Consider the following 23,648-nt stretch of genomic DNA (forward strand, 5'->3'; position numbering starts at 1 on the left):
TTTTCCAATCCAACTCTTCCTGAACCCTTTTTCTGAGCACTTGTTTCTGTGAGAGCTTTTCTGATTTGAGAGGAACTGCTCTGTTGCACCCTTAGCGTTCTTGTTGAGGTTATCTTTGGCAGGGATTTACTCTGGCAACTTGCCATGTCTCAGAGAAAGCCATCTACTGTTGTAGGGAGAGGGGTCGTCCCATGCGCCCATAGACAACCACTGACAAAACCACCAGACCATCACCATAACCAAAAAATCCTGTAAACCTCTGACTCTTAGCTAAGGCAGACAGAAAAAAAGAGTGTAACCTTTGTGTTTTTGATAGCTTTGCCAGGACAATTAGGGGATTTAATCTGACCCATCTGCCTTGCTATGGGCTAAATACACAAAACAGTAAAACACAGAGTTGCTCCTGTCAGAACATAAAAGTAAACTTAATTCAGGATCATAAAGTGCAGTGAAAAAATACTTTTCCATGAAGCAGCAAGTATAACCACTGGCTTTTACCTGTTAATTGCAGTAATCCAGCTGCCTTCTATCAGAGTGTAATTATAGACTTTGATTTGTTGTGTATCTACCCCCTGCACTAAGAAGTCTGTCTACAAAGCTGTCTTTGGGTGCAGATCTGGGATCAGCCAGCTTTTGCCTCTGTAAGAGGAGATGAAGAAGAGAGGAGCTGATTTTGATCTGGAATCAGAGTTACAATCTCTGCTCTCTTTGTCTTGCTCTAGCTTGTTCGTGGCAGGTTGTCTGCTTGTGCATGACACGTGTTTATGGAATCTGATTAATTAAAGGTTTGAGTTGACAGCTGAATCTTGACATAAAGATTACAACTTTGGCACAAAAAAAGAGGGGCCCCCTTGTTATCAGCCATGTACGGGCTTTCTAGTGACATTTCACACATGTTGTGGTCTAAATTCACAAAGGCGTTAAAGGGATCACACTGCACCGTATCAGGCATGGAGGCAGGGCTCTAATAGTTTAGTTTAAAGGATTAGGTTGACATTTTGAGAAACATTCTTACTTTCTGTCTTGCTGGAAATTAGTTGAGAAGCTGAATACCACTCTGTCTGTTAAATATGAAGTCATCAGGACATAATGGATAACGTGAGGGTTCGATACTGTGAATATATTTGTGGTTGGATCCCTTCTAATGTGGATGGAGACGATGCCTTTTTAAGCAGCACTTCACTGTTCTCCACACTTGAACAACTTCACAAAAACAAAACTTCCCTGTTCAGACTCGCATGTGACTGAACTAACCAATCAGAAGCTAGAAGGACTTAGTCTGAGGTAAATGTAAGGAAAGCACGGAGGTACATTCTGTAGATGATTGTAACTGTTTAAAGAGGATTTCAATATGTAAATAATAAATATAAACATAAATATGTGAATAGTTAACTGTGTAAATATTGTAAACATAATTTTAGTAAATTAACTAAAATAACCGCTAAACCTTAGTTTAAGTTTCCCCAGGCCCTTGGTTTATGGCCAAATCACTGCCTAACTGGTGACCTTCCCACCAGCCGCAGCTTTACTTTGTGTTTAGTGCTAATTAGCAACTGTTAGCCTACTAACATATTAATCTAAACATCAGCATGTTAGCATTGCCATTGTGAGCATGTTAGCATGCTGACATTAGCATTTAGCTCAAAGCACAGCTGTGCAGTTTAGCCACACAGAGCTGCCAGCATGGCTGTAGACTTTTTGCTAAACTTCAGTTTTTGCACAAATTAAACAAGATATTAGGTGTTAATTGGAGCGGCTGGAGGATGAAATCTGTTATCTTTATGCAGACCCAGACAAATTGTTGTCCTCTGTTTCCAGTCTTTATGCTAAGCTAAGATAATTGAGTTTTCTCTTTAATATTTACTGGTCAGATATGGTATACATATCCTCTCATCTAAGTTTTCGCAAGAAAACAAATAAGTTTATTTCCCAAAATGTTGAATTATTGTATGGAACTGAAATAAAGACATGGTTAAGTGGAATGTGGCAAAATATGCATAACTGAAACGCTGAAGTGAATTTCATGTTATTACAAGGCTGAGCAATGGCCAGCATATCAGTATTAACACAACTTGTAATGCATCATACACTCCATGATAAGTTCTGTTTACACTGTGATTTGTCACTGGAGTTTTTCAAACCCCACAATGACAGCAATGAGTTACATGTCTGCTATGATGAACCCTGGGTAATGAAGCAGATGGCATATGTTATCCTATGTCTGGAAGACGGAGTACCTGCCTGCTGCACCTCAGTGCTTTGCAACAGCTTTACATCGCCTTGAGAAATGTCTCCATAAATCATATGTATGTATCTGCTTCTGCAGAATGGAATATGTGTGTTGGGAAACAACAGGGAAAAACAGAAAATGACAAATTCATCTCTCGATGACAAAGAAGTAACACTATCTGTTCTATCAGCGTTGCTACATAAGAAGCTGCTTATCTGACCTTCTTAACGCAACTCAACATGGAAATCCAAGGTCACTTGTAGATATTCCAAAGGCAAGAATTTCCTAGACACAAATATGTCCCCCTCTAGTGGCTAATTATCCCTAATACTTTTGACAAAACAATATCAAGGCAAGGTCCATTTAGAAGCTGCTCTGGAGCTTTTGGTCATATCATGTGATCTCAATCAGCAGTTGGGGTTTGGCTAGTTGTTCAAATTTCCATTTCCAGGGACTTTAAAGGGCTATACCAGTGTTGCCACCTTTTTCAAATGCATCTATTTTAGTACAACATGAAAATGCAGATTTTTAAACTTGCTTCATTTGTGTAAACTGTCAAATCTTATTACACCAATTACTTCTCTGAGTGCACTGCATTTCTAATGCACTAGAGCAGTGGTTCTCAAACTTTTTCTGTCATGACCCCTTTCAAAAGCTGAAAAGTCCACAACATCAGATCTGCGCAGGGAGATAGGGAGACAGTAATGTTCCTTAAATGAATACATGACACAAATATAAATGCTAAATGTAAATTGTTTATCTCAGTGCACCAACTCCTGAAATTCACATAAAAGTAGAGTGTATAGGGAAATAAAAGTCAGGCTATTTAAGCCTCTGCTGCATCGATTTTGACAATCTTTTGAAAATCTGTCTCTTGTGAGTCCCCCAGCTTTATGGAAGTGACATACGATATCATTGGATTACTCCTTTAATGTGTCTGAATGAGGGATGGGTCATGTAAATGACCTTATACGAAAACAAAACCATTCATTCATTTGTGTAACAAATAATTAATTCACTCATTTTCAAACATCTTGCTTTTATTGTAAGAAACCATTTAAACACTACACTGGCAAAACGTCTACACAATCAGTTTTAATGCAACAAGTTGAGAGATGTACGGTCTTGTACCACTAGATGTCATTATTTCACTGGTTCACGATGTGAACCACAATGTGGTCTGAGTGTAAACATCTATTCAAAAGACATAATTCTAACAGACTTCATTGAGAGTTGAGATGATATTTGTTGATAATCTTTCTAATCTTTTTACTGTCCTCTACAGTTACAGCTGAAACACTGTTGGTAAGTGTACTGTGCAAATGTAACATTTCATATGAATGGTTTATTAGTAGTGAAGGGTTTCAGTGGAGAGTTTAAGTACCAACAAAGGTTTTAATTATTCTAATTGAATAAAACAAAAAAAAATGTCTCTATGGTTGACCTGGTTACAACCTGTGCACAAATGCACACTGTGATTAGGGTTCACAACTAAGGTTGGGATTCACTGGTCCAATGTTTTCAAACTTCCGCAAGAATTCTGAACATTTAGATTGGCTACAAAATCTTTGGTCTATAAAGTGCAAAGCTAGCAATATCATCAGTCTTTATAAACCTATATCAAGCTAACTAACTACAATCAGCACGCAAACAGTGAAGTTCAATGAACAGCAATTACTCGCCTCGATATACAACAATGTTCTTTTCTGTCTCGTGAATCTTAATCTCGTAGAGCAGGTTGGGTGGGAGCAGCTTCACCATGTTGTCCCAGATGTACACAGCCACGTTCTCAGTTGTGCTAAAAAGGGAGAAGTAACCAGTGTACAAATGTGCATATCACCTGTAGAAACTGAACGCAATTGATTTGAGGAGGCTCACCTGACAACATTGGCAAAATATGGGACGTCCTTATCCAGGTTTTTATGGTCCATTGTGTTCATGATGACTTCCTGCAGGAGGGAAGCAATCATTTAATCAATCAATGAAAAGGTGCAGAATAACAGCAGGTGTTCAGACATGCTTGCTTCAAGCTGACATAATTGATGAAATATGTTGTATGAAAGAAACCTGCACAGAGTAGGAAGCTTACAAAATCAAAATCTATAGGCCACAAACATGTTTTTATTCTGTCCACAAAAGTCCAAAAGTTTTAGTTTATGTGTTTTTAAATCAGTGAAAATCTAAACCAGATTAAGAAGCAACATTTACAATTAGAACCCATTAAATCTTAATGCTTACATCTATCTCACTTTAGCAGTTGTCAGTATTTTCAGTGAATAATGGGACAATTATAACCTGATCAGTGGCAATGCCGTAGGCTTAACCCTTTAACGTCCTCTCAACCATTTGGAAGACCACATTTTAAGTCACTGTATCTCATTGGAAAATGTACTGAACTTAATTCAACCTGTTTAAGCCATCTCTACCATTCGGTGTAGGTATGCTGTGCTAAAAAAAAATCCACTAGTTGTCACTGATTCTTTAAGCAGCATGCCTTTTCAGATACCCTATTTACAGGAAGTTAAAATCGTCAAAATCACTGCAGACATGAAGAGTCTTTTTGGTGGAAATTTTCAAAGGTTAGGATATTTTATTATAGTTCCAGAGGAATTACTTAACAGAATTATGCAAAAACAAATAAGTCTAATATGGGTCAATTAATTTTCTAAATACATGCTCTACCAAACGGTAGAGTTGGCACTTCATGGTAAAGCTTGGCTAAGCTAATGTAATACAAATTGACTGCTTACTATGAAATTGAAAACTTCTGAACATTCATTATTGTTAACATGACATATATAATGTGTTTCCATTATATATATGTTGAATTAATTAAATAAATATGTCTTTTTAATGGTGAAATCATGCTATACCAAAATAATAATAAAAAGATAATAAATGTACAGTTTTTATGGAATAAAAAACTTAAAAACAAATATCTTGAAAACCAACTAACTATCTAGACATGTGTTGGTATTCACATTACTAGCATTATAAGTACATGGTTTGTAAGTGTGATTTCTCTTTTCTGTTTCGCAAATAATAGATGGACACTAAAACATTTTATGGTGCAAGGCCACAGAATTTTCCAGCCCTTATACCAGAAAATCCTCAAAACTCTGCCATTAATCTGAGTGATGATGATAACAACCAAATAGAGCCTCCTGATCATCAACATATCAGAACATACCAATCTGTACTCTGCGCAGGAGTTGGGGGATCCGATCAAAACTAGCTCCGAAGAGATTGACTATTTCCTGGCAGTACAACCTGTCATAGGTGTTTTCAACTTCCCAGCCATGGACTACTGGCACCGGCAGTCACATCTCAAGACGTAAAGAGATTCAATCCGTTACGCCAGGCTATTCATTTTACTGATAATCAGCAGGACAAAGACAGTCCCGACCGGTTTCAGAAAGATGGCTCCTCATCATATAAAATGCTAAGTTGTTGCAGAAATAAATCTGTTTTACAGTCAACAGCAGAGAAGGCAACTTCAGCACTTCATCCCTTATTGCGTATCTAGGGTTTACAGTAGAGTTCATACCAAACTGTATGCACTACACAGTAACTTCATTGATTATTGAACAACAGCCACACTAAATCAAGTAAATACTGTATTTTGCAGTGATCTAGACATTGATACTTTGTCTCAGTATCTAAGTCTGTCTAAAAGGTTGAGAGTACATACAGATGTGTTCTTCTGAAATACTCAAAGAACAGAAATAATAGGTTTGTAATATTCAAAATGTTAAAAAATCAATGAAGTTACTGTGTAGTGCTGTTGTGTATGAACTCCACTATAAACCCTGTCTTCACAGTTAAGGTGCTGAAAGTTAAGTGTTGAAGTTGCCTTCTCTGCTGTTAACTGTCATTTTATATGATGTTTTCTAAAGTTTGTTTGTATTAAAATGCATATTTAAGTATTACCATGAAGAGCCATCTCAACAGTTTGGTAGAGCAGTATATCAGAAAAACTATTGTGTCTGTTAAAAAAATTTTTTGGGTTATTATTGTTATTGACCTAATGAAAGAAGAAATGTAAAGAAATAATTTTTCCATCACTTTTTTCTTGGTGAGGACTTTAAAGGGTTAAGTGTCAGTGAACTCTTTTAAGTCCCTTCTTAAAACATACTTTTATAGGAGAGCCTTTCCCAATCTTATTTGACTTTATTTTATCCCTTTTATTTTATCGTATTTTACTAATTTTATATTAATCTGTATTTTAGTCTTTTCAATGTTTTCATGCTCTTATCTTGTTTTTTTGTATTATTCTTTACACTTGTTAAAGCACTTTGTAACTTGTTTTTGAAAAGTGCTCTACAAATAAGGATTATTATTATTATTATTATTATTAAGCTAATAGTGGTGACTACTTATGTTATGTTATAGCAGGTACCCCCGTCATAATGGAGGTGAACTAGGGCTGCAGCTAATTATGATTTTAGAATTTGAAGCTTCTATAGATTATTTCAACGATTCATTGATGCGTCGTTTAAGAAGTACTTGCTTGGCGGCGGCGCGGGGGGGGATCAGCTGTGCACGTTTATAGGTGATAGATATTTATTAGTCCTTTCAGAAATGCATAGTGTGTCATACAGCAAACATCAGACCAACAACCAGACAGGTGCTTTACAAACACAAACATCACCCGAGTGCTATACAAGTTATACTACAGGCTCGTGCAGAATACACAACGTTCACACAACTTGCTGTCACACTACGTGACTGATCGGTGACAGGGATATCAATACACACACTACAGGAGCTGACAGCGGCTCTGTCACCTGACGCTGATTTCCAAACCACTTTTATCAAGAAACAGCTGTTGTTTGTTATTATAAAGATGGCAATTATAAAGACAAAGAATATTGTTGAAAGGATGGATTGGCACACACAGGTAACAGAGACTGTCTGAGCTACAGAGAGAGCTGCAGGGGAGTTAAAAGGTGCAGCTCCCCGACACCCAGTTAACTCCTGACTGTGAGGTTACAACTCACAGCCCAAAAAGGAGAACAAACGCACGTGTGCACATTTTCAGCTGAGGTCTGCGGCTTACTTTGGCTTCAACTCAACAATCAGTCATGATTTCAGTTAAATGCTAAAGTTGCTGTTACTGTTACCTTGTCTGTGGTCCGCTGGCAGAACACCGGCTGCTTTCTGATAAGGCGCCATCGTGCAGAGGCTTATCAGAGTTTTGTTTTACGGTGGACGGACGGTAACATTACAGAGTTTTTGTTTTCTTTAGCTTGAAATAATCCCATAGTTTGGACACTTTCTTCTTTGTCCCTCACTGTTTTCTCTCTCTTCCTCCACTTTGCAAACAGCTCCATTCTAATCACGTCGTGTCCACTGCGTAAGAGCGATGTGCGACAGTAATAAATGTCCCTGCGAAATTCTGTGCTGTATAGTTACATGGATAAACGAAGCATCGATGCAAAGAATTTGTGTCGAAGCATTTTATGAATCGATTCTATCGATGAATCGTTTCTAAGGTGAACTAAACATGAGTATGGGCTTTTAGGGAGGGGCAGGAGGCACCGCTGTAAAGGAAAGGGTGCACTGGATTTATAACACAAGACAAAAAGTGTGTGATTGCAAAACAGCATGTGGCACAATAATCATTTTATCTCGATTAACATGTTTTTATAATCTTTGGAAGCCAAAATCTAAATCTTGTTTGATATTTGATTAATTGTGCAGCCCTATCCAAGCTAAAGTAATCAAATAAATAATGCAAAAAATGTCTCTGACATGTTGTGGAGAAAAAGTATAAAGCAGCATAAAAGTCTTGTTGATGAGATGATCTTACCTCAATGCACTTCTTCAAGTCTGTCAAGTTCATGACCATGCCAGTGAGACGATCAACCTATAGACATGCACAGGATGAAGGTGAAACGTGTGTTTGTCACATACAGACTCTATGGGAAATGTTTCATCCCATATGATGAGCATGGCTGGCTCTTTACATTTTGATTTAGTTTCATGTTAGCCTTCACTTATATGTTTGTCAAATTATTTATTATTTATTATTTGTTTTGCACTTAAAAGACTTAAAAGAACAGCTTGTTGGTGATGAAGTGATGAAACTTGTTTAAAAAATGTCTCAAAGAGTCAAAGAGCAAGTCCGGTTATCTACACCGTCTTACTTAAGTGGAGGAAGGATATTCACCTTTCCATACAGTGTCACCTCCACTGTGGGCAGAAAAGAGAGCATTGAATGAGTGGGAGACATTGAAATAGCAGCTGCAGTGTTTCACATTCACACTCCATGTAATGTGCTACAGAACAGGGGCGAATTAAAGAGTGTGACAGACCTTTGTAGTTGTGTCCATGACCATTGGGATTGTTGCATTTTCCATACACTCTTTTATTCTCCTCATCACTCAAGTGAATGCTGGAAAGAAGATGAGGTAACATTTATCACAACTAATTTAGAGATCAGGCAGCATGGAGCACATTTGTGCCAAAGAAGAACAGTAAAAAACAGATTAATATAATTAGCATATTAGCAATTAGCCTCATTGCTGGTTTATTTTTTCTCATGTGATTTTCATCTTATCCTCTATGCGATCGATTATTCAAGAACATGCAGATAAAAAGTATTTAGCAGAATGTTATTTGCATAACACAGCCAAGCAGAAACAAAACTGAATGATGGCAAAGGTGTTTATGTTAAGTCCATACTAATTCAGTGAGCTCTAAACTTGATGAGATTTGATTTATAAACTAGCACAGAAGTCAGTGGTTGTTTGCACCATGAGGTTAATCTTTTGGGAAGATGTTCTAAGGTAAGCACACATGGCTCATTTCAGTTAATAAATAGCCATGTTGAAGCTGGTTCCAAGAAGAACAAAGGCTCTGTTTGCCTTCAGAGGCCTCGACGTCGATACACATTTCAGACACAAGGTGAAATGTCAGTTTTTCACTACAAAGTTTTCAAATGACCAACCACAGAAGTAAGAAAATAAGAAGTGTGAAAACTTTTGATGCTGCTGCTGCTGCAGTTTATTGAATGTGGATTCTGTAAATATAGTTAACAATCAGTCCACAGCAGAGGCTAACAATGAGTATGTAGTTGATTTACTACAGGATGCTAAAAGTGAAAGTAAAAAGATGAATCTGCCAGTGTCTGGCAACTGAATCAAGCCTGTGAAGCCTGATCTCGTGTCACAATATAAGCAATGTTTCCCCACACCTGCCTGCAGGAACCACAGGAAGACAGACAGGTTGAAGTTTTGTTTGTTTTTTCACTTTGCAGATGTGGGTATAGATAAAGGCTGAATGGCCGTATGAAGGGTTGTTTGATAAGAGTAAACTGCAAATGGCACGACTGTTAAGCCCAAAAAACAAACAAACAACAACAAAGAAATCCAGAGAGTGTATGACAGTGTGGCCAGCAGTGGGTGTCTGATCTGTTGAGGGATGTCATAGGACAGAGAGCTAAATATGTTGCTGCATGTCTTCTGCCCATGCTACAGGCTGTGTTACAAGCCCCAACTGCAGAGTAGTAGTAGAAACTATCTTTAAAATAAATCATTTCAATTGTCAGATAAAGACATTTTCAAAGGTCAAACACAGACCTAGATTAGATTACTTTAGGTCAGATTACTCTAGTTTTAGAGGAAAGCAATGTGCTTCAGACAAAAGGGAGAAACTCCCCTCCTCACAATGGCTCAGAGGACAGCAGAGGGAGGGGCTCACAACAGAAGACCTGTATGAAGGAGAGTAATGCTGTCCATTGATTGGGTAAAAGAGGACTCACTGTGTTCTTTTCATTTTATATAATATTGTATGTTTTGCTCATATTTTGTATATTTGGTTTTGAGTTATTAATAAGTAAGTACCAAACTGAGTGTCTTCCAATTTGTTGTAATAAAGTTTATTCAGTATAATAATTTAATTGCCTTCAAATGATTTGATGTGTTTGTGACGTTTGTATGACCCAGTTTATCAATGAGTGCATTTTGGATTTTTCCTTTTGAACTGTCAAGGCCAGTGTTTCTCAGTCTGGAGGGGCAGGCACAGAACCGCTGCAGTGGGTGCATGGATGGAGTGGAACTAAGTTGAATGAACAGGATTTATGTAGGGGGAAAAAAACACTTGCTATCGTGCTGTACTGTATTATTTCTTTTATTTCAATCAAATTAAACTGGGCTCTTTTTGTATTTTTTGCTCCCCCAGTGTTGTTAAAGATTGATAAGAATTTAATCCGTTTAGTTAGTTAGTGAGTGGAGGGGAGCGTGGACATTTTTCAGCTTTTGAAGGGGGGCATGACAGAAAATGTTTAAGAACCACTCGCCTTGAGGGTGTTGCTAGTCCCTCAGTGAGTGTGACGATTTGGTGATTGAGCCGATCTGTTGCTCAAAAAGGGGGGAACTGTGAAGGAATGTTCCTTCTTTAAGGGTAATATCACACAGGGTTTCCCCAGGTCATGTCCAGATCTTTGGCTGAGCTAAAGTAAGTAAGTAAGGTGACCGCATGTGACTCGCCATCTCCTAGGTAACCCAAGGTTGCGAATATCTTTATTTTGTGTTATTGCAGACTGTCTAGCTGTCTTTAGAAAGTGTTGCATGTGACTTGAATGACAAACAACGTGACTACGGTTAACTTAGGTAAGCACAATGTCTTGTTTTATCCAATAGAATCTTCACACATTTATAGATGGATCAATAATAACCTTATTTGGACACCTAGTGAATCCCTGTAGGTCTAGGAAGGACAAATACTAACCAGCATGTATCCTTCAGATTTGGTTTGGTACAACACTATGTTCTCACTCCTTACTGCTAATGCCTTGTCTCCCCGGCCGGGCTTCAAAAAATATGGCTGCTTAAGACATCCTGAGTTCCCTGGCTGATTTTTTGGTTTAGAGGTCAGGTGGTAGGTCTATTTTAGGTCAAAGATCAGATTGTGCAGTGCAAATTTGTTAAGAGGAATCCTTAAGAAGACTGGTCTGCAATTAGCATTATACTAGCACATTAGCAATATAGCCTGATTATTGCTTGTATTTTCTTATGCACATTGTTATTTGCCCTACCATTTTTACCCCTGTCCGCAGGGCTGGGCGATATGGCCAAAAATGTTATTGCAATAAAAAATGTCATATAATTCAATATCAATAATTATGACAATAAATATCAAAACACAGTTTTTAAACTTTTTTTATAGTCATAACATGACAAGCACTTGCCAAACAGTGGATCAAATCTGAGGTAGAATATTCAAAACAATTATGATAAAATATTTTTTCCTATGCATGGGTAAAATTAAGTAAGATCTTTTTTCAGTTACTCAACAAAATAAATATCTTAACAGAAAAATTAGGAGCTGATTCGTTGTTGCAAATGAGTTAAATCATTTATTTATGTGTATAACATTTGTTAGACTATATTGTTGTTGGGGAAAATTATATCACGATGATGTTTATCATTATTGTTTTACTGCCTGTCTGTTATACAGAAAATTCCCATTTATACGGACCAGTCATGGGTGAGCCTATCACGCTCTTTGTTTTTACGACAGCACGTGAAGGCAGCACCAGTCGTGTCTGTGGATTGGAACAATGGAATAAACTACAAATCCCACAAGACAGATGCTAATGCCACAGGTTTGAGTCATGTAAAATGTACAGTACTGACCATAAACGAGCATCGGTAACATGGATACCGCTTTATCCGCGCTGTAGATCGGATACATTGTCTTTTCCATGCCGAGGACCTTCGCTCGCCGCTGTCTTTGCGTATAAAAACTGCTACTATAGGCTATTACAGTAAGCCAAACAGATTTAGGAAACAGAGGCTGCTGTAACGCTCTGTCACAACACAAAGCGGTGGTTGAACTACCTGTGGAGTCGGTGAGAGGCGTTGAAGCTCTCCACCCGGGTGATGTATACCATACGCTCCGCTCCGCTGCCGCTCACTGAGGATCCAGCCATGGTCAGCACCCGAGAGAGGGACGAGAAATAATCTGCCGTGCGGAAAAAACAGGGGATGAAATAGTCTGCTGCCAGAGCTCCAGCCCCCGTGACTCACGCTGCCCCGCCATTGGCTCAAACCAGTGCGTAAATACAGCTCACATGTCCCAGATGCACAACAAAACCCCTCAGGCTGAAAGGGTTTGGAGTGACAGAAAACAAGACAGGCTGTAACAAATTGCATTATTTGAGGCTACTTTTTATGTACACATTGTTTTCTATGAGAGGTCTGTAACACATTTGTCAAACTAATAGAAAACGCTAGTTGACAATAGGCAAGATAGGTCATTGTCTATTTACTCTTGCTATCATGTATTTATGAATTAATTACTTACATCTCTTTATCACATGTCAAATGATTAAAAACCAACTGCATAAAAATCAGTGGTTATATTAACTAATCGGATCATACTGGAAGTAACTTAGATATTTTTCAACCTGGACACTATTTTCAAATGTTTTTGCGTCTATAACATTTTCTCTGAAATTGGTCCAGCATTGAGCAAGCACGCTGCAGTCGAAGCAGGGAAACAGGACTGCAACGTAATCCGTGAGGGCATTTGCCTGTCAAAGTACATCCACTAAAGTGCCTGTGTTTGTCGCTGACCGGCCCTGATTGTTAATGTTATTAAGTGTTATTAACATTATGGAAAGGGTCCCTACAGGGCCAGGTTTTTTTAAATAGTAAAGTAGTAGTTGGTAAATCAGTCAGTTAACTTGCAGGTCCACAAAAGCCATCCTTGTAAAATGTGTCATGGCCTGAGTAAAAGTATGGTGGTAACTTTAGGTTCCTTTCAGAGATCAATTATTGATACATGCAGCATACATGTACAGTATAAACCGTAGTTTTATATTTTTATATATTGGCTGGTGCAGGGGTGGTAAAATCTGTAAAAACAGTCAGATCCCTTTCTTCAGTAAGTTTATGCAGCAAAATGGTTGTATGCATTGCGTGGGTCCAGTTTTGTAAAGGCAGTGGCACTATATAGGGGGACCAAAGCATAGCTGATTAAGTGGAGTGGGTACCTTAAGGCCATGAAGGTCTCAAAGTGCCATCCTTCTTATCAACAAAGAACAAAACAGCAATGACCACAGAAGATGATGGACAGAAGATGATGGACAGAAGATGACGGACAGATGATTCCAGCGGCGAGAGACTCCTGTCCCGCAGAGACAAGGTGTGATGTTTCCACAACTGATAGATCTTCATTATTTGGCAGCCCTACCGTTTCAGAGTGTAATTCACTCATGGGCTTTGGTGCAGGGCTGCTCGTCTCTGTAACTGGTTATTGTTAAAGTGTGAACGAGCCATCTGCGGACGGCTGTGGCTCAGGAGGTAGATTGGGTTGCCCATTAACTGTGGTTGGATCCCTTGGCTCCTCCAGTCGGCAAGTCGAAGTCCTTCCTGGGCAAGATACTGAACACCAAATCGCCCCCGATTGCTGTTCCATTTAATCTCATCTATGAGGAAATCCTGGTTTACAGCAAAACTTAGGCAGCTTCGTCAGACCACAGAGGAGGCCTTCAGAAGTGGGGACAAAATCCGGTATAAGCTGGCTACAAACATGCTGACAGAGTCGCAGAAAATCAGGAAGGCTCCTGACCCAGACGGTGTGTCACCATCCTGCCTGAAAATCTGTACGACAGTCACGACTGATCACTGGTGCCAACCTGCCCTCCATTCAGGACTTGCACATGTCCAGAGTCAGGAAACAGGCAGGAAATATCACTGCAGATCCATCTCACCCCGGACACAACCTGTTCCAGCTCCTCTCCTGTGGCGCAAAGCACTGTGCCAAAATGAACAGACACAGGAACAGTTTCTTCACACAGGCCATCACTCTGATGAAACACAGTGTCAGGAACAAACCCTGAATAACAACCCAGTAACTCTGACTATAATATAAAACTGTTTACTACTTATTATTTATTCATCATTCTATCATTCTGTAATTCTGTGCTGTTCACACTCTATATTGTAAATACTGTTTACATTATATATATATATATATATATGTACATAATATCTGCACAAAAATACTTATTTATTCCCACATCCTTTGCATCCTCTGCTAAATTACACCAACATATATATATTAGGGGTGATCTTGTTGTACCAGATCTCGTCACAGATTAAAATGTGACGAGATTTCCCGTCAGGTAAAAACTGTCTTGCGAGACTCACGCAATTGACATTTTTCCCATGCTGTCAAGCCACGCATAATTTTTTACACGCAGTAAAATACAATTGGAATTATTACTGATAAGGATGACTTCAACTCCGCCCAGCTGCAACACTTGCATACGCCTTGATAGTAATAAACCGAACCGCACCGTTCACGCTGTAATCAGACAGTTGGAATGAGTTGTAACAAAATGTTTTGAAACTGAGACACAAACTTGCTTTGAGTTAATGTGATGTGGACAGAAGAGAGCTGACACAAATGCTGTGGCTACTGGCTGCTATGTAACTGTTGGAGCACAAATTTGGTAGGAACTGGATTTTTTGCTGAGAGCAATCTAATCTAATCTAAAGAGCTGGATCTACTAAAAGAAATTTTCGTGAGTTTGCAGACATGATTAATATTTCTTATTTGTGGTTCGTGGCATGAACTTTTACTCATACATGCATATATACAGTACGAAAATATACTTGGGAAAGGCAAAAAATAAGATGGTGTGATAAAGAAAAAAGGAGAGATATACAAGACTACAAAAAACATGGGGAGAGATTACTTTGCATAAAACTTTTTTAAACTACACAACAGTTCAAAAGCTTTATGCTGTCAGTCTAGATGTGAAACATGTTGCTGTTATGCTCCCTTACAGGTTGGTGCATGCAGACATGCGTGTGTAGGATAGACATCCGTCACTGCACTCCCACTGTTCCTTTTTAAAACCTTTAATTACCCAGATGTTTTTGCCCTAATGGGATACTTCCATTAGTGGTCAGAGCCAGACATTTTTCATTGTAGTGGCCAGGCTATGGCCAGTACTCACTCTGAGGTGGCACAGAAATTGATATCTTCATATTATTCAGCTTGACATAGCGCTGTACAAAGGTTAGACCAGGATGTTTTCTTATGGCCAGAAATTAGTGCATCCAAAAATAGCCCCTGGGAGAGAAGCGGTGACATTCCGTTTACTATTATCATCAATACAAGTTTCTCCAATTAATGTATAAAAGCATCATTGTTCATTCAAATTTATTCATTAAAATGATCTATTTCCGTCCATTTCAATGACAATATTGGACAGAATTTAGGCATAAATTAATTAATTATTTAATTTAAATGTTGTGAGGAGCTGCTGCACCTGTTGCTTCATGATTGTTATGTAAGATTCACAATATTTATTCAAAGTCATTTTCTTCTCTAAACCTATTTCTACTGTCCATTGTATCGATTGCAATACTTGTCTCCCACATTCACAGTCTCACACGCACAGTGCAAACTCTTCAGGGCAGCAGATTCACTTTCTGTGATAGCAAAGATGTCAATTTGGAAACAGACAAGACAAGAACTTCTCACCACTGAGAAGATATGTCATCAACATAATGAAGTCACAGCAAGATGTGAAGAACCATGTACCATCTCCTTGATTGGTTTGGTAAAGAGAAGAGAACACGCGTGCACGCACTTTCTTCTCACCCAACATGTGGGGTGATGTTCAACTCATCTTTTATTTTTGTATTACATGAAATTAGCAAGTTGTTAATTCACAGAATTAACCTGTTTTACCATGTAACTAAACTGCCATCTACTGACCAATGGACAGATATCTCTGTAACCATTGCTTTTAGGATCTGTGTAATTGTGTAGGATTATCTGTGCAACTATTATACTATATAATGTAGAGCAAAATTCTGTTAACTTATTAGTAGTGTTAAAATGTATGTGACAGTTAAAGCAGTTAACACTCTCAAGGAAACTGGTTTAATGATCTGCTGATATAGCTGTTGGTTAAACTGTGTTTTCCATGACTGTTTTTTTAATCATCACTATTTTTATGTTTTGGATTAGGATACAGTCAGGAAACTGGAGAAGACCATGTTGGTTCCATTCAACATTGGGGGCTTAGCCCAGCACAGAAATCTTTATATTTTAACCCCACCCCCTTTGCCACCTACCCAAAGTATGTCTATAAAGCAGTAACAGTAACTTATATATATAGCCTACATTTATTATGAAATTTATAATTACTATTGATAATTAATTAATTAACACTGAAGTTAAATAGGGAGGTCTGGGGGTCCTCCCCTGAAACATTTGAGCATTTAACACTTAATTTCCTGAATTCTAGAGACATTTTCTGCACCAATTCATGGTGGAAATGTCTTTATCTTTATAACGGGAAGGACAAAATTTAGGTGGCAGGTGACAATTCTGAGTATAAAAATATGTTAGAATGTAATGCAGTAATCAGAAGTTTGTTTTTTTTACTTATATCTATATTGGTTTTTACGCGCATTTGGCGAATTAGTATTTTTTTGGACCACAACACAAGAATCAGCTGAGCAGAGGAGGAGGGAGTGAGTGCTGTAAGAGATGTGATTGGGCCAGCCCAATGTCAGTATAGGCCTATGCTTTATGGGCCGATCGTTGGCCCATTTTTTAAAACAGTTTGGCCTATATAAATAATAATTTGACTTGTAGCCTAATCGATGAGACAAGCACGCTGCTCTTCATCAGAGGAAGAAAACCGAAACTGAAAACACTTGTGATCAGACAGCAACAACCACCACCATTTCACACAAATGTTCACTTCAGCACCTCTGATAAAGTGCAGCTCACAGCTGCTTTAGAGGGAATGAAGCATCCTGGAGCAGAGAGACAGTCAAACAGAGCAAAGTGTCTCTGACACAGAGAACAGGTGTATCATGTTACCCTCTCACTACTTTGCAGCGACTGTTACCCGTTTGTGTAGCATATACACTGACTAGACACTGACCGGCAACATTTCTATTTAAATGTATTGATTACAATTTTGCTATGGACAATTCAGAAGTCCGGATAAAGCCCTGAAGCTGTGAGCAATGCGCTCTCTCTCTCTCTCTCTCTCTCTCTCTCTCTCGTGCTCCCTCTAAACGCAGGCAGGCTGAGTAACGATGGGGGGTCACGTTAAGTGAACTTTAAACAAAATGTAGCAATATTATTTCCAGTAGCCTCTGCTCTTTGCAGACCTGCGAGAGAGGCTGCATCATGAAGATTATTGCTTATTAACATGGAAATATTTTTGTTGCTGTTGTTGAGTTACATTGGGGGCTACAGTCAAAGCTTTTGGGGCTAAAGCCCTGGAAAAATGACCTGGCGACGCCGATGGTTCTATTTAGTATAGGCTTCGCCAGAGCTGGATTGGTAATCTGGCCGACGCACCTTTGTGGCCGGTGTAAGTAAATTATGTAACTGTTTTGTTTTTTTGTTTTTTTTTAATGGGCCAACGATCGGCCCATAAACCATGGACAGCGACCCATTGGGTAATTTCCTATACTGACACTTGTCCGGCCCAATCACATCTCTTACCAGCCCCCTCTGCTCTCTGTTTCTTGCCTTATATAATATTTAGTTATAATAAATAGTTTTACTAAACTACCACTACAGCAGCAATTTAAGATTAAATCTGACGGAAGACCAACGCCAAAACTGGAGCTGGGCGTGTAGAGAAAAAAGGGACGTTCTGGACGTTCAATGAGGAAAACTAGATCCATACAGTGTGGCTAGCTAGTAGCGCCAAACTTCGACTGCCTGTTGTTGCAGAGGACGAAAAAGCCAGTGGGAAATTCTTTAACTTGGTTATTGACCACTTCGCCACCATGACAGAGAGGAGAATGGTCTTCCTTTTCAAATAGGGTGAGGAAAATGTCATAACTCCTTCTCTCGGTAAGCATGGAGTAGCTCAGCCTGTAGGGAAGGGAGGGTCATTTACAGTGGGGACGCTGGGGACATGTAGGCTACCCACCACTTTTTGAAAGCATTTATTAAAATGTTCTGAAAAATAGCTTACACCAAGAAATGTTAATTAACAAATAAAAATGCTATGAAAAAGGTTTATTTGCACAATAAGCCTGCAATACAATGTAAATATAGAAAAAAACTCTAATATACTTTAAACTTTAATATATTCTTGTCATGTCATGGCCCCAATCTTGTGCAATGTTACGTCTTATGGCTAAGTGTTTCGTCACATCCCTAATCTGATGGAGTATTGGTGAGGGGTCTCTGACTCATTTTGGTGGGCCGCGTGGGCCAAAAATGCTAGGGCCGATCTTTTGTCCCAGCCAGCCCTGGGCTTCGCCCTCTAAGGCTATCGCTAGTGGGTTCATTTCTCGTGCACATGAGATGCACTGAAAGCTGTGCACTACTCCCGGGGTACTATCTGCTTCCGCCTCTCTCCCAGTGATCAGTGGGCTCCTCCGGGAGCTCTCGTCGTCATTCATAAAGCGGCCGCTTGGCCCAGTAGCACGCTCCGCAGGATGAAATGGCCGGGGTGTTGGCCGTTAGCCAGCCATCTAAGTGCAGTCCTGTCACGTTTCCCTCCATCAAGGGAGCGGTGGTGGATAAAAAAAAAAAAAGTCAGTCAGAGTGACTGTTATCTGTGGACATGCGATGCGTTCTCCCATTCGCCGGACTGCACAGGGAGAGCTGCACAGGGAGAGCTGCACAGGGAGAGGTGCCGTTCATGTCAGCCCTGCTCTGTTTTCAACTGGAACTGATTTCTACACCAGCAGGGGCCCTCCTCTCTGTCCCCAGCCTTGTTAGGGCATGGAGAATATGAGATATTCGATGATGTGCCATTTGGGCATGTGTAATGCAGCGTTACGCATTGTGCAATGCCGGGTGGGGGCTGCTGTATTAGTGCTCTGGGCAAGTGTGTCTGTGCTTGGTGGTACCGCTTGATGAGACGTTGACTCATCCTGCTTCGCCTTTAACCCACTAGCCATCACCTTACTGCCAAAGTCCACTGACTCCGGCTGTGTCGCGTTACAGCTGTGCCATGGTTTTGCCTGACATTAGTGCCCGCTGGAAACATCTCAGAAGCGTTTCAGCAGCGGAGCGTGTAGCCTGCCCCACATTATTGACTTGTTATTAATTTGTCCGTTTTGTGCTTCTACTACCTTCTTTACAGCTCTCTGTGACCCTGTTTTGTTCTGCCTTCTGCAGGCTGCAAATCCCACAAGGAGCATTGCCTGCCTGATTTTGCTGACATGTTTAGATTTTGTTGATTTGGTCATTAGTGCTTGCTTTTTGTGCTTCTACTATGATTAAGTAGGCTATGTAGTTAAATTATTTCTTTATGTGTCTGTTTTAACCGTGTTTTATGTAGTTTTATGATAGGGTGTTTTATTTTGAAAATTGACAGGATTTTCTATGCCATTCTGTGTCTGACTTCCTGCCCGGAAGCTCTGTGCTCTGTTCTGCTTGATGGGGCTTCCATCAAATATAGATGCTGGTGGGATGCGGTGCGGCTGAATCTGGTGGACTTACAAGCATTGACTAGAATGGCCGCGATTAGCTCCGGCAGCGGTGGCGTAGCTGTAATGCAGAGGTGAAGCCTATATGAAATAGTTACATATTGTAACGACAGATTCTATGAGTATAGGTGTAGCCCTCTAAGCTATGGGTGTCACTGGCTCCTTTAAATGATTTCAAGAAAAAAAGCTATTTAGGAGCTGGTGGGCAGATACAAAACCTCTTCTGTGCTAACTTTCTGAAAAGAAGCTGGCTCTGTGTTCTAACCCAATGAATGAGAAGTAATGTTGAGTCCTGCTTCTTCCTGAGAACTGGGCCCGCAAGAACTGGGTCGTCATAGTTGTCTATGATTTCTTTGAAAACAAGGTCAATCTGGAAGAATTCAATTGCTTCTGAAGAGACTGATCAAATTAAAAGTTTTGATAAATTTGTTTAATTTCCCTATAATTAAATAGGATGGGGATGTTTCACGTTACAAACATTACAACATTTCCTATCTTCAATACTTGCAGCTTCATGAAATTCCTACCTTTGGCAGCAAAAATAACTTGCATTATGTAAATTTTACTACAATGTACTAAGTTGTATCAGGTCAGGGTTGACTGTAAAATTAGTGGTGAAACAGCAAACTCAACAACATGTAAATCCCAGTGATCGACCTAAAAGCTGCTGCTGTGCTATTATACAACATTGAGGAAGAAAATAAAGTGCTTCTTTTGAATCATTATCAGCATTCAGAGACCAGAGAATCGAGTTTGATTCCAAGGTAGGAAAGTTATTAGCATTATATATTTTGCAGAATTTCTGTGTAGGTGGAAATGGTCTATACCTGCTTCCTAAGATCTGGCTGGACTCATTTAATCCCCACCTGGAATAAGACTGTTTTATGGAGAGTAGCCAAAATGTTTTACAAAGCCATTTCATCCCATATATATAAATCCCAAATGGAAAGTTTAGCTGCTGTTGGTCTGTCAGGTCCATAATAAGACAGTACTAACAGTTTAACTGTTGTTTAATTTGTGCACATACATTGTTGTGAAGCTACATGTACAAATTGTGTGATAGTTTTACCTGTACAACAATATCTTTGATACATTTTAAGCTTCAAATGCATAGAAAACAGGAAAAGCCTTTAAAACTTGCTGCACATAGAGCCTTTGCATTATTCACATTCAGACAACAAATACATTGTATTTATATGCACATATCAATCCAGATGTTGTGTCATATGGATATTTATAACTGGCCAGATATAGTAAGATGTTACATGGTACATAAAACTGTGAAAACACTGCTGTTGCATTTGTTTAGTATTAGCTGCACTGTACATTTTTTCTGTGAGTACAAAATTGCACAAACTTAACCTTATATGCCTGCAGTTGCATGTAAGTCAATGTATGTTTACGCTGTTACCGTAGATAAGTCATGAAAACAGTGCATTTACAGTGGCAACCCCGTGCTGAACCTAAGAAATCCCATTGATCCCATTTAACATCTGTTTGCCCTTCCTATTTAATCAAACTTTCTGTACATCACATTAAGGAAGTAATAACATCAATTCATAGGATCTTTATAGTGCACACATTCGACTACACATAGAAACTTCAGTATTTGAGACCCAGAGACCAATCAGTACTTAAGGTCTAGCTACACCAGCATTTAAAACGGTGACATTTCACAGTAAAATAAATTAAGTCCAAATGGAATCACTGTGATCAGTAAATTTATGTAAATCCATGCAAATCTTTCTTGGTCTTTTGGTGAATCGACAGCAAACCGTCCTGACAGTACTTAACAAGATCAGTACTGACCAATCAGCGTTTTTAACTGTGTTACACTATCCACTTCTATTTTTAAGCTAACCCTCCTCTGTTGGAGATTTTAAAGAGGAGTTGATGGCAAAAATACATCTCCTGATAATGTTGCTAATGTGTGGAATCGTCCCACTAGCGACCAAGCTAACACGCTTGCTTACTGTCTGTTAGCAAGCTAGCAAATTAGGGGATTACTGCCAAGAGGGAGTAAACAGCTTTCTAGAAGTGTTAGCAATTAGCTCACCAACTAGCCCTGCAAGTAGTTACCAAGCCTGTATTTCGGCTAATTTAGCAAGGATTTCGTCGTGTAACCCGTCCATAAGGTTGTCTGTGTCAACTATTTTGAGATGGCTTTATTTGGGAATACAAATGCACAATATAAACAAATAATGAAGGTCTAGATTTTACAGAGCCCATCTACAGGACAACGCCCCAAGACTCAACTTAGTTGATGTTCACTTTCTGTCACTCTTCCTTCCTTCATGGAAGGGTATATTTCGTAATTTCGCCTTCATCTTTCTGTCAGTACGCATCACTTAATGTTAAGTGATACCAACAAACTAAAGGAGATCAGAACTCACTCTCCTCTATAATTTCCTCCATGGTCTCCCCGAGCGTTATCTCTCCATCACTACTGGACAGGCTCTTCCTGGTGAGAAAGTCAAGCCCTGTTGTGTCACAGCCCATCAACCCCTGGCCTTTAACCTCTCCTAGTCCAAGCCCCCCACCTCCTCCATGTACAGCCACCTGAAGCAGATGTGGGTGCGTTGTGGAGGTGCCACCCTCGTCGTAGGAGTAACTCTGCCGAGAGCAGTGTGGGCGGTGCACTTGAGTGCACTTCCACAGATGTTTGAGCGGCACACCCTGAAAACAGCTCCTGAACTGGAAGTGGTTGGTAAACAGAAAGAGTTGCCAGCGCTTCTTCAGTTCAGCTTGGACCTAAATTCCAGTAAGTAAAGAAAATAATTAACTGTCAGTTTCAACATGCCTTCAAAGAAGGCCACCTGTACTGCTTTAACACAAATGACTGATAAATGGATCAATTGACAAAACAAATGTTGGTGCTGTGTTGCTTGACTTCAGTGTTGCTTTTGATATTATCAACCAACTATTGCTGAAATAACTTTGGCATACGGATTCACTGCAAATGCTGTCAGCTGGAAGAATAGTTGCTGTACTTGACTAATAGAATGAAGTGTTTACTTTAATTGTTGTTTTTCAACTAAACAAATTTTGAATGTGGGGTTTCCCAAGAAAATGCCTGGGTACTTTCCTCATTTCAGTTTTACTAGTCCTACTCCCTGTTTTGATTAGAGCAGTTATGATGATGTACGCTGATGATTCAACGTTCTGTAAGTCTACTGATAGTATAGCTGAGCTAAATAAAGTTCTGCAAAGTGAATTTGCTAACTGTCTGTCATTTGGTGCTGGGCAGGTAGCTTACAGGTGGTTTGAGCATTCATTTCTGCTACTGGGAATGAGGTTAATGTGAGTGAATTTGGTTTGTGGCAAACCAAAACAATGAGCTAAAAGAGGCTAAAAAAGCCCAAACCAACAATTGACTTCTTCCCTTTTTGCCTTAAGTTCCACAATTCATAGTATACACAATTATGATTCTACAACATCCGTGAAAATCACAGTACATACAGAAGAAGAAACATACCTCTCCATTAGCAAAACAGTACAGCACAGCAACCAAGAATCCCTGAAAGGTTTACAAATTACAAGTCATGTTTAATGTGGATTTAGAACAAGATGAGTTGTCAGGTATGTAATTAACTTTACAGGTGTTACCTGAAATGAGCTGAGAGTGAGGTTGACGAAGTTCCTGGCGTAGCGACTGCTGCCCTCCACGCATTCATCTATCAGCACAGTGAAGACCACTTCATGGATTCCCAGCAGAGGAATCAGTACCAGTGTTGCTCGGGCCAAGCTGAAGGGCATAAACAAAATAAACTGTGGTGCATAATTACAGACTGTTAGGACACACACAGGGGGGAAATGGTGTAAAATGTGGGAGAAAGGAAAGCGTTGTAAATATATGCATGAGGGTCCCTCCTGTGGTGACATTTAAGGTGGAATAAAGAGGCCTGAGTTTATGTGGTGACATTTAAATTTCTGCTGTACATGGGAGTGATTAACATTTAAATGTTAATCCA

The 23,648-nt window shown here is 39.4% G+C and overlaps 2 protein-coding genes across 2 annotated transcripts in view; both read right to left on the reverse strand.

Moving 5' to 3' along the window:
- Positions 1-3,249: 3,249 nt before the first annotated feature.
- LOC119915738 (6-pyruvoyl tetrahydrobiopterin synthase-like) lies at positions 3,250-12,233 on the reverse strand. Its single transcript, XM_038735455.1, has 6 exons — positions 12,076-12,233; positions 8,548-8,627; positions 8,403-8,425; positions 8,043-8,099; positions 4,109-4,179; positions 3,250-4,028 (listed from the first exon to the last, which is right to left on the reverse strand). The coding sequence occupies exons 1-6, from the start codon at positions 12,165-12,167 to the stop codon at positions 3,905-3,907; spliced, it is 447 nt and encodes a 148-aa protein (XP_038591383.1). The 5' UTR covers positions 12,168-12,233; the 3' UTR covers positions 3,250-3,904.
- An 8,436-nt stretch (positions 12,234-20,669) lies between these two features.
- The window catches only part of LOC119916489 (glucagon-like peptide 2 receptor), a 5,095-nt gene continuing 2,116 nt past the window's right edge, over positions 20,670-23,648 (reverse strand). The window contains exons 2-4 of the mRNA XM_038736525.1: positions 23,284-23,422; positions 23,153-23,194; positions 20,670-22,428 (exon numbers count right to left, since the gene is read on the reverse strand). Of these exons, the coding sequence (XP_038592453.1) occupies positions 22,060-22,428; positions 23,153-23,194; positions 23,284-23,422 (550 nt within the window). The 3' untranslated portion in view covers positions 20,670-22,059. The remainder of the gene's footprint in view (positions 22,429-23,152; positions 23,195-23,283; positions 23,423-23,648) is intronic.

Source organism: Micropterus salmoides, unplaced genomic scaffold, assembly GCF_014851395.1.
Source record: "Micropterus salmoides isolate LMB-PRFRI ecotype aquatic unplaced genomic scaffold, ASM1485139v1 Ms_hic_scaffold_21, whole genome shotgun sequence".
Taxonomy (NCBI): domain Eukaryota; kingdom Metazoa; phylum Chordata; class Actinopteri; order Centrarchiformes; family Centrarchidae; genus Micropterus; species Micropterus salmoides.